Source organism: Diadema setosum, chromosome 2 (genome assembly GCF_964275005.1).
Source record: "Diadema setosum chromosome 2, eeDiaSeto1, whole genome shotgun sequence".
NCBI classification, from domain to species: Eukaryota; Metazoa; Echinodermata; class Echinoidea; order Diadematoida; family Diadematidae; genus Diadema; species Diadema setosum.
Genome location: NC_092686.1, coordinates 38,076,154 through 38,090,802, shown reverse-complemented (window position 1 = coordinate 38,090,802; position 14,649 = coordinate 38,076,154). Strand labels below are relative to the sequence as shown.

At 40.8% G+C, this 14,649-nt stretch overlaps 1 protein-coding gene across 1 annotated transcript in view; it reads right to left on the bottom strand.

The window, feature by feature from the left end:
• Positions 1 to 10,319: 10,319 nt before the first annotated feature.
• Positions 10,320 to 14,649, bottom strand: part of LOC140244826 (uncharacterized) — a 125,494-nt gene continuing 121,164 nt past the window's right edge. Inside the window, exons 3-4 of the mRNA XM_072324442.1 lie at positions 12,066 to 13,441; positions 10,320 to 12,020 (exon numbers count right to left, since the gene is read on the bottom strand). Of these exons, the coding sequence (XP_072180543.1) occupies positions 10,320 to 12,020; positions 12,066 to 13,441 (3,077 nt within the window). The remainder of the gene's footprint in view (positions 12,021 to 12,065; positions 13,442 to 14,649) is intronic.

Here is a 14,649-nt window from a genome sequence, read left to right as displayed (position 1 = left end):
AAATAACCTGAAATGACAGGATTAAATACTTCGCTAAATTTGGAATGTCCAGTATAAAAGCATGCCTCAATCATTCCTACCCACTGTTTCTTTTATGATGTGTCTGCCAGGATTCAAATGTTCAAATTATAAGGCAATGTGTCTTGAACTTAACTTCATGTTCACATTGTAAATAGACTTGATACAAGGGGTTGGGCGAGAGAAAGATAGTGCAGCTCAAAGTGATTGGTGGACAAGACATACTGTACACAGAGCTCATACCCAGTCTGAAGAAAGGAGGTCTGCACACATGCTTGCACAAAATGGGCTTTCATGTAAGGTCTTTGCGGTAAACGCATTATGTAGAGTTTGTAAATGATCAGTCTCAAATCGATCCCAATGTATTGCAGAATGTATCCACTATGTATACTGTAAATATGTTCTATGTGAGCCCGTCATATTGAAGTCATTTATATCCCTGCATAAGTGGAGGTCAATACAAGGAAACCTTGATGAACTCAAGCTGGATCAGCCATCGAATTCTCTTCTACTGTCTTAGCTATCACACTGATTCTTTACACCTAACTAGTCATTCAGCTACATGTACAACCATTCCTACACTTCACTTTGGAAGTGTAAGTGAATCTTTATGTTTTTAAGATTATCTAAACTTACAGGAATGTTGGAAGTTACTTTTTGTCATATTCACCATCAATTCATAAACTTCTTCAATCTTGTAACTGATAAAAAATCCCAGGTACTTTACAGCAAAAAAAAGATGAAATACAACAGTGAAGTTATCAATTACATGTCCTTTCTCAGACTTTGAATTGCTCTTTAAAAAAATCCCCTCATACATTTTCAAACTGCCTTATTAAATTGTCAAAGACAGGAAATTGTATTTCTCAAAAACAAGACACTGTTTCCATCCAGCAGGCAATTATTTTGGCAAATTGGGAGAGAATTCTAAATATAAAAAGTCACATTTTGGCCAGTTCTACGTGTAAAGTACAAGGGCTAGATTATCACATTCACATTGCTATGATATGGTTCTTACACTGTATTTCTTCATCTTTTGTCTTTCAGTTTCTGTGGAGGTTTTTTTTTAATCTTTATCTAACCTTCCTGAATTAAAGGATATTATTTTCTCATTTTGCTGCCCATTTTCTGCTTCAAGTTAATATCAAATTCCAAAGACAATCTTAAGTAGAATACATTCTGAACATCTTTTAATTACAGTGTATGTCTTCATATTCCACTCACAGAGACTTAGTGACTACATATAATACCTTGCTCTGTCTACTGTAAATACTCGACCATTCCATGCAACTTACATTGTAATTCATCATGTTCAAGTGGATGTTGGGTAAAAGTCAGGACATGTTTAATTCGGCACACAAGAACATGGGGGGCAACTACAACACATATTGGACCAAGAGCATCTTCGTTATCTTTTGAAAAGTAATGCAGTGGCATAATAGTCACCACTAAAATGGAAGCGCAGAAATTGACCAATGTTTTCTTTCATTCATACATTTGTGCATACATACATACATACATACATACATACACACATACACACACACACACACGCACACACACACACACACCTAACTATCACATCTACATTATATTCTCAAGGAAAAGCTATTAAAAAGATCATGAAAGGATAAATCATAAAGGCAAATATGACATAAGGATCATTCTCTGCCCTCACCAGCAGCCCCCCCCCAAAAAAAAAAAATTCACCAAACATCACGAAATGTCATACTTCCTGTCACACACACACACACACACACACACACACACACACACATACACACATGCACACTCTCTCTCTCTCTCTCTAAAGCACATGGTCCGGGTCACCTACTATGTCTTGCTCCCAATATGTACAAAGACAGCAAGCAAGAATGATAAATTTACCTGATTCGGGGGCCATATCAAAGAGCGAATGTTGCCGAGCAGAATGGCTTGGAGCGCCAAGCATTTGACGAGCGTGGCGGCACGAGTAACAAAAGGGACAGGGCTTAGATTCCTCGTGTTCCAGCAGATGCTACTGCTACTGCAGCTAGCTAGTCCAGCACATTGGTGGCACACATGGCTATGGTCGGGTGCTGGTGCTGGGCCCAGCACAAGCAGAGCAGGAAGTGATGGTATGTCAGCCAGGGCCCAACCTTCACTACCCTGTGGCTCTGAGCAGACTGTGGTCCAAGTACTGCATTTCACAGGGGAACTCTGCACCAGCACCAGCACACCAGCCTCCCCCACCACTCACTCTACTACCAGAGCACTTGTATGCAAATTTCAGCATATTTTCTCTTCTTCTTCCTCCAGCTTGCCACCCTATGGAGCTCCATTTTCTGTTCTTATCTCTGTCACCTTCTCTGCCTGGGTTTCCCTCTCTCAGGTCCCTCTCCCTCCACAGGCCCAGAGTATTTTGTACAAGCCACAAAGCAAACTTCCACACCCCCATTCCATATGCAAAAGAGATCGCTATCAAACCCTATTGCATATGCGACGAGTCCAGGTGTGTGTATATCTGTGTGTGAGTGTGTGTATGTGCTAACTTCAGCAATGACTTAGTGGGGGGATTAGCACTGCCCGGTTATGTAATATTACATAAGACACTGAAATGGCAAATGGGGCAGGATGGTAAGATGAGGGGAAAAAATAAAGCTGGCAGGCTGTAATGCTCAGACAGCAGGCTTTCCACCTCCCTTCTTATACAGGGAGTGCATTAGGCATAGTCGTTCTTGTAAAGGGGCCTAGCAGGCTGTAGGTAGGCGAGGTACATGGTAGATATCTGTGAGGCAGCCATTTTATTTCTCTGGCTTCCCCCACCACATTTCTTCTTCAAATGGGAGGAATCTTTCCTTTAGTCCTATACACCTCTCACTGATTTCTAACACTTTTTTTTTTTCTGGAATCCATAACCAAATTTCCTTTTTACATGTATATCTTGCCAATGTTTATGCATATATTAACTTACCCATCAAGACATTCTTAAATCATACTGAAATTCTAACTACACAGTGTTCAATGCCTAGGACTGGTGCAGAACATATAGGCCCTATAGAGAAAAGGAAAATGATCAACAGCGAGTAGCACAGTACTACCTACAGCAGAAAGATGGTTTCTCTTAAAGATAATATAAAGTTTTGGTATTACCTCAAAAGTTTCCCTGAATTTCCTTGTCTTAGTTTGTGTTTCAGGTTAAAGTACCTTTCATATAACTAACACTGTGAGACTTACTCGCCCCAAAGTGCTCTCATGTCTTAGTAATCATGCAATAATGGTTTCGTACCAGAGCCGCCGCCGTACGGCGGCGAGGTAGTACACGTATTGTGCGAAACCATTATTGCATGATAACTGCGACCAGCAGCGTGCAGCCCCATACGCATACCGAGTAGCTAACTGCGACCAGCAGCCCCATACACATAGCGTTATGGGGCTTCGCAATGTAGCTTACAGGATCATGAACAGATTTAGTATCGCGGGTAAATATCAACTTAAAATCCAAAAAATTCTTCAATTTGAAGACTTACCAATAAGTTGAAGTCTTGAAAACAGGCTTCGCGCAACGTTTGGTTCTGCCAATAGTCCCTTTCTGTTCGAATTGATGACTGAATGTGACTCGGTCGAGAGGACCTTGGGAGAGCTACGCTGAATGCTAACGGCCAGCGCATGCGCACACAAACATCTTATCCGTTCGTGGATTTGAAATTTGTTCGCATGTGATGTGTGCGTATGCGCTGGCCGTAGTAATCAGTGTATGTAGCTCTCCCAAGGTCCTCTCGACAGAGTCACATTCAGTCATCAATTCGAACAGAAAGGGACTATTGGCAGAACCAAATGTTGTCCGAAGCCTGTTTTCAAGACTTCAACTTAATTAGTAAGTCTTCAAATTGAAGAATTTTTTGGATTTTAAGTTGATATTTACCCGCAATACTAAATCTGTCATGATCCTGAATGCTACAATGCGAAGCTCCAATACGCTATGCGTATGGGCCTGCTGGTCACAGTTAATTGCATGATTACTAAGAAATGAGAGCACTTTGGGGCGAGTAAGTCTCACAGTGTTAGTTATTTGAAAGGTACTTTAACCTGAAACACGGAAATTCAGGGAAACTTTTGAGGTACCAAAACTTTTTATTATCTTTAAGTATGTGCTAGGTAACACAAATGGGCCCTATTGATCTCTCACCTTTTTATGTGCCATGGTGGAAACCCCTATGTGCCACATTATTCTGAGACACCAACAATGTCATGCTTACAGAAAACATTCTGTTTTTCAAATCTGTTACTTCTACAGATTTTTGTTCAGCTGGACATATAGTGAGTAAAGTTGTAGAGAAAATGCCAAGCCTTGCATGGATGTAATGCGTATCACAAATCTATGATTGTTTTTCTTTCAAATGACTCATATACTGTAAAACAAGGAATGTTCGTGTGCATTTTTATTTCGCGAATTTCACGTGCCAAGATTCGCGAAATCAAAATGCACACGAAAGTTCTTGTCTACACTATAGGCCTATACACTGAATGCCAGTGGCAGTTCGCGACAATTTCATGCCGCAAAAAAGGCCGTCGGCTCCAATTCGCGAAAAATTCATCCCCCTAATATATCATGATTTACAGTAGCTAAATTACTGTAAAACTACACTATAGGCCTATACACTGAATGCCAGTGGCAGTTCGCGACAATTTCATGCCGCAAAAAAGGCCGTCGGCTCCAATTCGCGAAAAATTCATCCCCCTAATATATCATGATTTACAGTAGCTAAATTACTGTAAAGGCATGACTATTGCATACAAAATAGCGACAGAAACTTAGAATTTACACCTAAATCCAGTAGGGAACACCACTTGTTAGTCTATCACAACATAAAATGCAAGCTGCTAGTATATATGAGAGGAACGAAAGCGCGAGAAAATGCTTTCATCATACTGCGGCATTTGGCGATTTATCGATCGGTTGGGCGGGTTTGTGCGTTTGAGCAGAATATGCAAAGTTGGCACGCCGTCGACTGAGTCGGACGTGCGAACTGAGCACATAAAGAGTTAAGACATTCAACCCGAGCTTAGAAAAAAATAAAAATCCGACTTGTCAACCAGATATACGGGCATTCTGCAAATGCCCTATGCATTTCACAAGCAATAACCATTCATTTTACTGGCCCCTCAGTGAGTTTTAGTTACCTGGGCCACCAGAAATTATGGGTTTGTATCACCCTATCTTACCATTCATCCACTGCACATTGGTCATGAGTAGGAAGTTTGTAATTGGAACACCTGGAACGGGATTCAAATAAAAATGACCATAACCTCACCACAATCCAAGTTCATAAGCACAAACAGAATTGCCATTGGAATGATGCTACTGGTCCCCACATCTTCACTTGGCAAGCTTTGACTGAGTGGATTCACAAGTTGCCTTTATCTGGGAAGAATTTCCATTTTGTGGAGTTCAGAAACTAATTTGATCACTACAGAGATCCCACAGCAAACATCGTCGCAAACATTTTTACTAAATATTGAGCAAACCTCTCCTTTTCTGAGGGAACAAAATAACAAAATATTGAATTGTCATGGATAGGTCCATTTGTATTGTAAAAAAACCCCAAACCCTTGTGGTTTCCTGGCAATTGTAACTTTCTAGGCTATTGAGTCAAAAGGGGGCCTGAGCTTCCGATCCTAGCAGATTGTCCTCTTCAGGGCTAAATGATGAACATAAAAGCTGGTTAACCATACACTTATCATAATATTATGGATAATATTTTTCTGGGTTACTGGTTTAGTAAGTTGGATGCTGTGCATTATTATATAGTGGGGTGTGCAGGATCTCCAAACAAGCACAAGAAGTAATGTTGCACGATTATTTTGGAGGACTGATATGTCAAATAACCAGAATTATCAGTCATCAGCTGGCATATGCACTTACAAAACAATACAACAGACTGGCATATCCTTTTTTTTTTTTCTAAGGCACTTCTGAGGTTTTTTTTTCTTTTGTTCAGTATTTTTCAAAGAAAGTATGGGTAGAGCTGCCTTGCAGCTTCTGACAAAACTCTACAGAATGTGAGAAACACCCAAGATGATGGTTTCACCAATGCAAGCACCCATGATGACATTTTTTAAACTCATGCATTCAATTCCCAAACTTTAGGCACACCATTGTCTTACAATTGTCATAATTACGGTTCAAAGTTCACCAAAGAATTGGTTTACGAAAAAAAAATTGCTTTCAAATTTGCCTCATTGATACATCAAACTTACAGCAATGGTGTTACTCTTCTGACTAAATTTTACAAGGTACACCAATTGTAATTTACCTCAAGATTCTATTGTGACTCTGTTTAGAGTGCTGTGGCAGAGACACATGGAACAAACAAAGTCCTCTACTTCATCAGTGGTCTGTGAATTATCAAATCTCCATGCATTTATGAACAAAATAAACTGATTACTCTATTCAATTCCTACTGTTTTTGTAAATGGACTAGGATAGGACTGTGCCAGCACACAATAAATGCTCTTGGGGGTAAATCATTTCCTTTTATAGGTGAATGATTCATTATTCCCATGCAAATTGATTAAACTCTGACATTATCACAGAAAGATATAAAATTTGTACCTGCCTTAGTCTGAGTCCTGAAAGTGGCAAACTCCCTCTAACAGCCAAATGTATGCCACACGTACAAACATCCAGAACTCAAGGGGTAAAAAGCGTAACAGCTGAATGGAACAGTTACACGAGATACTTAATGTAACTGGTGGTTAATCAAGAAAAAATGACATCGCAGCACGCAGCTACTACACATGCACACACACAAACCCACGTAATATAGCAGACCGGTTAATAAACCTACACCATGTACATTGCGGCTGGCTGAAGAAATATGGAGCCTCTGCAGAGGAAATCATAAACTCTTTCCACTTTCTATCTCCAACAGAGCATGCTGGAAGATAAAGGCCACTTTTGGTTTCTGTGATTGATTGAAGCGCGGATCGTGGAGCACGCATGGTGGGGAGTGAAGATCATCAACAAATTAGTTTCTGACTCATCTGATTTGGACAATGGTACCAACTCTTACATCAAATATGCAAGTTTCACACCTGCAAACACTCCCTTCTGAGATATAAATCTGACACCACATATCTATAAAACTATATGCTAAAAGAAAATGACAAAGTTGCAGGTGAATCATACCACAACATTCAATCACGCGGTAGGGTACTCTGTGCATATGGTATCCTCCATGTCCACATACAAACAGAACTTCATGCTGAGAATGAGGTACGTGCCATTCCATGTGAGATAATTGGAAATGGAATAAGAAATAATCCTACATTTAGCAGAAATTTATATTCTCAGTGTCCTTTTGACATTCATCTCCCCCCCCCCCCTACAAAAAAAAAAAAAAAAAAAGAATGCCTCAATCTGGAAAAACTTCATGGCAAACACATAAAAAAACCTACAACCTCACCCATGGTTCCAAGTTCCTTATTACTTCTGAATAAATTTGTGGGGGAAATTCTGCTTGATAAATGAAATCCAATGGCATGATGACAGATCACTCTGAAAGTCCAGACCTTTTCTGAAATTCCACAAACACACTGCAGAATATCACCAAGTATATATCTTTCTGATACAATAAATTTTGATCCCATTTTCATTTTGGTTACTGTTACCATTAATCCCTCGATGCCAAAGTGAGGTTTCTGCAATCATAATGAAAACAACATGCAACATTTCTCAATCTTGTTGAGATCATTCATAAGTTCATTCGCTCACTCATTCATTCATTCATTCATTCATTCATTCATTCATTCATTCATTCATTCATTCATTCATTCATTCATTCACTCATTCATTCACTCATTTATTTATTAATACAGACTCACTCACTAAATCATTCACTCACCTGCTCATTTATTCATCCATTCATATATATCTTTGCTCAGTTCTTTAAAGGACAAGTTCACCTTCATATACATGTGGAATGAGTGAATGCAGCAATATTATTAGAACACATCAGTGAAAGTTTGGGGAATATCGGACGGCCCTTTCACAAGTTATGAATTTTTAAAGTGTCTGCTCAGTCACTGCTGGATGAGAAGACTACTGCAGTGTATGATGTCACATGCGTACAATACAAAGAAAATATAAAAATATAAAGAAAATTTTACATATTTTTATTTTTTTAAAAAGTGCATATTTCCTCGACTTGTCCATTTATGTATGCTACGGATAATATTATTCCCCCTGCTTTCTGAAAGAGGCAAGTCAAGCGTAACTTTATTATGCGAGAAAAGTGAAAATATGTTGAATTTTCTTTATGTTTTCTTTATGTCATTGTACACGTGACATCACAAGCTGTAATAGTCTTCTCATTCAGCAGTGACTGAGCAGAAACTTCAAAAATTCATAACTTTTGAATGGGTTGTCCAATTTTCCTCAAATCACTCAAACTCTCACTGATGTGTTCTACTAATATTGTTGCATTCACTCAATCCACATGTCTACGAAGGTGGACTTGTCCTTTAAGAGTCATTTGCATGACAAGTGGCTGCAACTTATTATTCATGTACATTTTAAGTCACACGAGATGAATCCAAGCAAGTATGAATGCAATGAACACAACAAAGACTCATTCCAGGCTCTTTCAGCACATGGGAGCAATAAGAAATCTGCATCAGTACAGAGAGAGGTCTGGGAGGTACTCTGTTGAGACTGATTCGAAGTTTGAAAATTATCTCCGCTTCTTCAGACGTTGATGGAAATGACTGAAAAATCTTCAAGTCCATTCTTAAAAGTTGGAAAGTCACACACACAAAGCATATTGCCGATGCAAAATTAAAGTTTAAATACATCACGTGCATTATGATACTAATATCGTGAGTTACACTAAATTCCCACATTGTATGATGATATTGGGAATTAGCACTCAACATTTGCCCTGGAACAATTTGCAGAAATCACCTGAAGTAAAAAGTGGTACTGAAAAAAAAAAAAAAAGTGGTACTGAAAAAAAAAGGCATCTTTTCATTTGTCGATGAAACTTTTCTATTTACTTCCAACATTTTCCAGAACCAAACCATACAGCCATGAAATAAGAAATACAACAGACAAAATGATACTAATATCGTGAGTTACACTAAATTCCCACATTGTATGATGATATTGGGAATTAGCACTCAACATTTGCCCTGGAACAATTTGCAGAAATCACCTGAAGTAAAAAGTGGTACTGAAAAAAAAAAAAAGTGGTACTGAAAAAAAAGGCATCTTTTCATTTGTCGATGAAACTTTTCTATTTACTTCCAACATTTTCCAGAACCAAACCATACAGCCATGAAATAAGAAATACAACAGACAAAACTGTGTCTTTCTAATCTATGTTTCAAAGATGCTCTTCAGTGGATTAGCATGCAGCTCTACATTTTCTTTGCTTCTTTAGAATTGATACGTTTTATTTCCAAACCGAATGTCAGAAACAAAATCATCAAAGAATGATGTTGACATGTAGCTGTATGTTCACAAGTGGCTTGATTCAATTAACAGCCACTTTACAAAGTAGCCTGGATGAATGAAGATAACATGTATATCATTGCAAATTGTTACTCATGCCGCTGTAATAATATATTTGTTCACAAGCAGCTTGATTTGATAAACAGAAACTGACAAAATGGGATGAATTAAGATGATATGCATAACATTTTGCAAATTGCCAATGAAGTGCAGTGTAATTACTCAAAATGGCAAGTAACAAATGTAATGGAGAGAGGTGTGATTTTTGGAGTTGTTTCACATCAATAGTAGATTGGCCAAGACAAAGCACACAAAAGTATGTAATACTGAGTTTACATGAGTGGCAATAAATTTCATCTTTCTTTCTTTCTTTTTTGCCCAATCCCTCTCTCTCTCATCTCTCATCTCTTTATGATGTTTTTCAAATTAGTTACTACCACAGGTTAACACAGTTACATTGCATATGATGACTTGCACCACTGTATAATGATTTTTTTCCAAACAATCATATTCCAAATTATCATATTCATTGAACTGTGTATGCATCAGTGAATGCTGAAATCATATTTAGCAAAATGAATGTTCTCCAGTGGAAGAAAGCAAAGGTTAAGACATACTCCTTCTCCTGAAAGTGCTAACTGCTCGTATGATCATAGACTGCAGTTTTACAAAAAGAAAAACAGAAGTTGTTCGATCAAGTTGTCTGACAATGACAACACACAACTCAGCTCAATCTTTTGAAAAAAAACCCAAAAAAAACAGCACCCATGAGAAATGAATATGGAGATACTTACAAGGATACATGCTCTTACCTGTCTCCAGCGCCTTCAACACCCCTTGGTATATCCATGTAGCTGTGGTTGTCAGCTGAAGAATCCGACTGGATGCTGTGTGACCGCCGAGGCTTCTGGGGGGCCTTTCTCTTGGGGTGGTTAACGGAGGAGCGGCGAGTCTTTGTCACAACAGGGCGTAAGAAGACTTGATCCAGCTCTGGGTTAGGAGGGGGAGGGGGTGGAGGAGACGGAGCTGGAGATGGAATGTTGTTAGAAGCAACCGAAGGTATAAACTCTGGATAAACATAGTCATTATCTTTCTCTGCCTCATCATTCTTGATGGGCTCCAGATAAAGGCCATCATCGATGTAGCCGCTGGCCCTATTCGAGTTTGTTTGCACCGTTTCTTCACTATTGCACGTTGGAGGTTTCATGTTCCTCTCCAAGGTTTGCTTGCCTGGAATGAGTTCATAATCATGATCCCTGTCCCCATCCGACTCTTCGTCTTCCTCAGGCCGACCAGGTGAGTTTGCTTCAGTGTAGATGTTGGCTTCACCTTCTTCATCAGCAGTCTTTGCATGAGCATTTTTAATAGCATCAGTGCTCCCTGAAGTTATGGGGGTTGTGGACACTGCACATGAGGGTTTGGATGGTGGAGCATTCGGCCGCGGTGGTGCCGGCCTCTTTGGTGTTGGTGTTGACTGCACTGATTTGGGCCTGGTCAGTGTCGGGGAGTTGGGCTGGGATGCAGGAGACTGCACCTGGATTTGTGGTGTAATTTTGGTGGGCTTTGGGGATGGAGGAGCACCCGGTGGAGGCGGTGGGGGACAGCTTGGTCTTTTCGGAGATGTTCCTCTGCCCTTATCCCGCAACGTTTTCTTTGGAGATGAGTTTGGGGACCTTCCATTGACGGGACTTCCCTGACTTAGGGGGCGTCCATTGGGCACTGGAGAGGAAGGAGGAACAGGACTGGTGTTTCCATCTGGTCCATTTATGGAGGTAGTGCTGGCTTGAGAAGTGGAATCAGGGATGCCTTCCACGGAATGTCTGTTTGTTGGTCGCTTTCCTGGCTTTTCAGTCACGGGTGGCCTTGTTTTTCTCAATCGAATGAGTTGAGAAACTGCTTCTCCTTCAACTTTTTCTGTCGGAGGTGATTTGGAATCTTCTAGACCCTGAGCTGGTTCACTCTGGGGTTCTCTTTCATCCTTCTCCTTGGCAATCAATGGCATCTTTTCTGTCTCTTTTGTACTTTCTTCTTCATTACTTGATCTCTGCCTATTAAGGTCTTGAGTTATTTCACTGGTAACTTCCTTTTCTGTCTCTGAGGTGTGCTCAGCACCGGTGACACCCTCAGTACTGCCCTTTGGTGCAGATGGCAAATCCACAATTTCCCAATCTGAGTGGTCAAGGTCACTTTCATCCCTGTCAGGTTTGCTCAAAATCTGATTCAACTTGGTGCTGATTTCATCACTTTGCCCCGAAGGCAACTTCTTCTCTTGACTAGGAGAGGTAGAGTTTATTGTCTTAGCTCTGATTGGCTTTGGTCTTGGGGGTGGCGCTTGGACAGATGTTTGGTGGGTCAACCCAGGTGCCTTACTAGGCGGTGGAGGTCTTGCTGGCTTGGGCTTTCCCTGGCCCCCACTTGCCAGCGAATCCTTAATGGACCTTGCATTACCTAGTGCTAACTGATCAGATGACTTGATCGCCTTCCTATTTCTTTTTAATGAGCTCTTCTTCTCCTCTAAATCAATATCTAGCTCTTGTTGTACACGATTCATAACACTCTCTGATCTATCTGGAGATCTGTCCCCTGCACTTCCAGTGTCTTTGGCTTCTGCAGAGTGAACAAGTTTGTCATTTCCATAATCCTTGGTTTTTTCTACTGGTGGCTCAGATATTGGGTCACTTTCTGACATGCTTTTCACCCTCCTTGGTGGTGCCACAGGACCAAATTCCCTCTGAGGTGCTGGTTTCCTTGGAAGGACTGTGGGGGTTTTAGGCATGGATTCATTTCGTGAAACTGAATCAGTATTCCCATACAGAGAGTCACTTGATGATGGAGTACTTTGCTTCTCAGATTTTTCGCTCGAGTTCGAGGGACTATTCGTGGAGGTGTCTGAAGGCACAAGGTCTGGAAGTTCTGTGGACCTATTTCCATTCAATTCCGGCTGATCTGACGACAATGCGGATTCTGCACTTTGCTGCTTTCTTGGCTTTCCTTTGATGGCAACTCTGGACAATGAGCCAGATGAACCGGCCATCGCTGAGTGTCTCTTTGGTGGCAAGGCTGGGCGAAGGGGCGCCGGCTTTTTTAAGTGTTCTGGTGACTGTGAAGAGATGGACCTATCTGAATTTTTTGGAGTTGTTGCATGTGACTTCTGCAAACTTGCAAGACTTGGCTTCTTGGGGCTGACACTGGGTTTTGGTCTCTGGTTTGGGGTGGTGGACTGTGCAGTGTTTGTATCAGATTTTGAAGCTGATGCTGGTCCATTACACAAGGGTTCTGAAGTCTGTGTTACATTTTGCAATTCAGACGTATTTGATGTTCCATGCACTGTGATGTCAGCTTTCTCATCTCTGTCACAAGTGACTGAGTCATTCTTGGGGCGAGAGTCGGAAACAGAAGAGTTGGAACGGACAGGTGAACGTCCTGGTGAAGTCCTGTGAGGGGCTGCAGGGGGAAGATCAAGGCTTGATCCAAGGGTTAATCTTCTAACTGGAACATTTGGTCTCTCTCTGGGCACAGGAGCAACACCATTCGCAGCCTTGTTCTCATGACTCGTTCCATTGGATGTTGGCACATGGGGTTCATCCAACCTATTCTCATCTGAGCTTTGTGTGGATAAAATCCTCTTGGGTGGCACTCGTGGTCGTGGGCTGGGAGACCGCTCGGCAGGCCCGGCACTACTCTTGATAATGGTCTTTCGGGGCTTTGGAGTTGGTCGGTTGATGCTGCCATCGGAACTCGGGACTTGCCTGCTCGGTGGCTGTGGTTCCGAAGCTGGCACTGCAGGAGCAGCCGGAGAATTGTCTAACACACTGTCTGCTGTATCTTGCACGTTGTTGTTCCCTGTGGAAGGTGAAGCGATTCCTTTCGGCTTAGGTGCCAGAGATGGCTTCTTTGGAAGAGGGGGATGAGCCGATGGACTTGATATCCCTGCAGTAGAAATATGAGAAGACAAATACACTGTTTATTGACAATCTGTGCCATATATTTACAAGACTGGAGTGGAAACACAGTTATATGAAACCTGAGAGTATGCACACACAAGTAAATCACGTCTTTAGAGTGGGTAGAGAAAATTCTGCATTCTCTTCGTTAGAGAGCTATTTGTTCATTTTAACTGGTCACACGTTGCCGCACACACACATTTACAATGTAGCTATTACTGCCTCTGCATATGCATGCATTTGACACTACTGAAGGAACATTTGTACATGTGAAAATAAACTATGATCATGCCCACTGTCATCATATTCTAAAAATCATGCTTTGCTTGACCTATCATGTTCATAAAGCATTTTCGAATAATTTCAGCCAATTCAATTTTGGGCACGTGTTTGTGTTGAAGGGTTTGACCTTTGAACCTTTTTGTGGAGGAGGAACCCATCTTAACAAAAGATTAATTTCTTCACACAAAGGGCCTATCCTTTGGATACATACATATCTATGGTTCATGCAAGAAAATATACAATCATTTATATAGTATCTCTGATTGACAAGCCAAGGAGTTTGCAACACAGCTGCCATATGCAATGTCATTTGCTGCTGAGTGAGCAGACTGCCCCGAAAGTCTGCTCGACTAAAGTTAAGTTACAGTTCCCATTACAAATCATCAAACTCTATGCAGGGAGTTCAGCTACAAAGCCATTCATCCTGATCTGCCATATTTTTTTTTGAAACTGAATGTTTCTGGTAGCTTTTGGTGCAAATGCAAATAGAAACTTTAGTTTCATTAAGATTTTGTATCTTTTTCATGATGTTATTTCTCACTATCAGTGTAAACAGCCCTTATCTTTCAGCTCTGCCCTTTCTTTTAGTTTACACTTGATCAAGAGTGCTTGATTCTAATGCTGGACTACAAAACGGATTGCAATTATGACTCAAATCATCATTCGTTTACACAACCGAAGAAGGCTTCGTGGATTCTGCAGTTTTGAATTTCAGAGTGAGGAGGGAAGGTTTGGCTTCTTTCCGAGTTCCCTATCAACCACTATTGAGTTGTAAGTAGTACACATTTTGACTTCAGTGTGAGCATTTGAGGAGTGTGGTCTTTCTGAGGAAGTGGTTGAAAGGTCACCCAAGGCTTTGCCCCCCAAAACATGATTAAAGGTCAATTGCATTCACCCGACTGTTTAAATCCT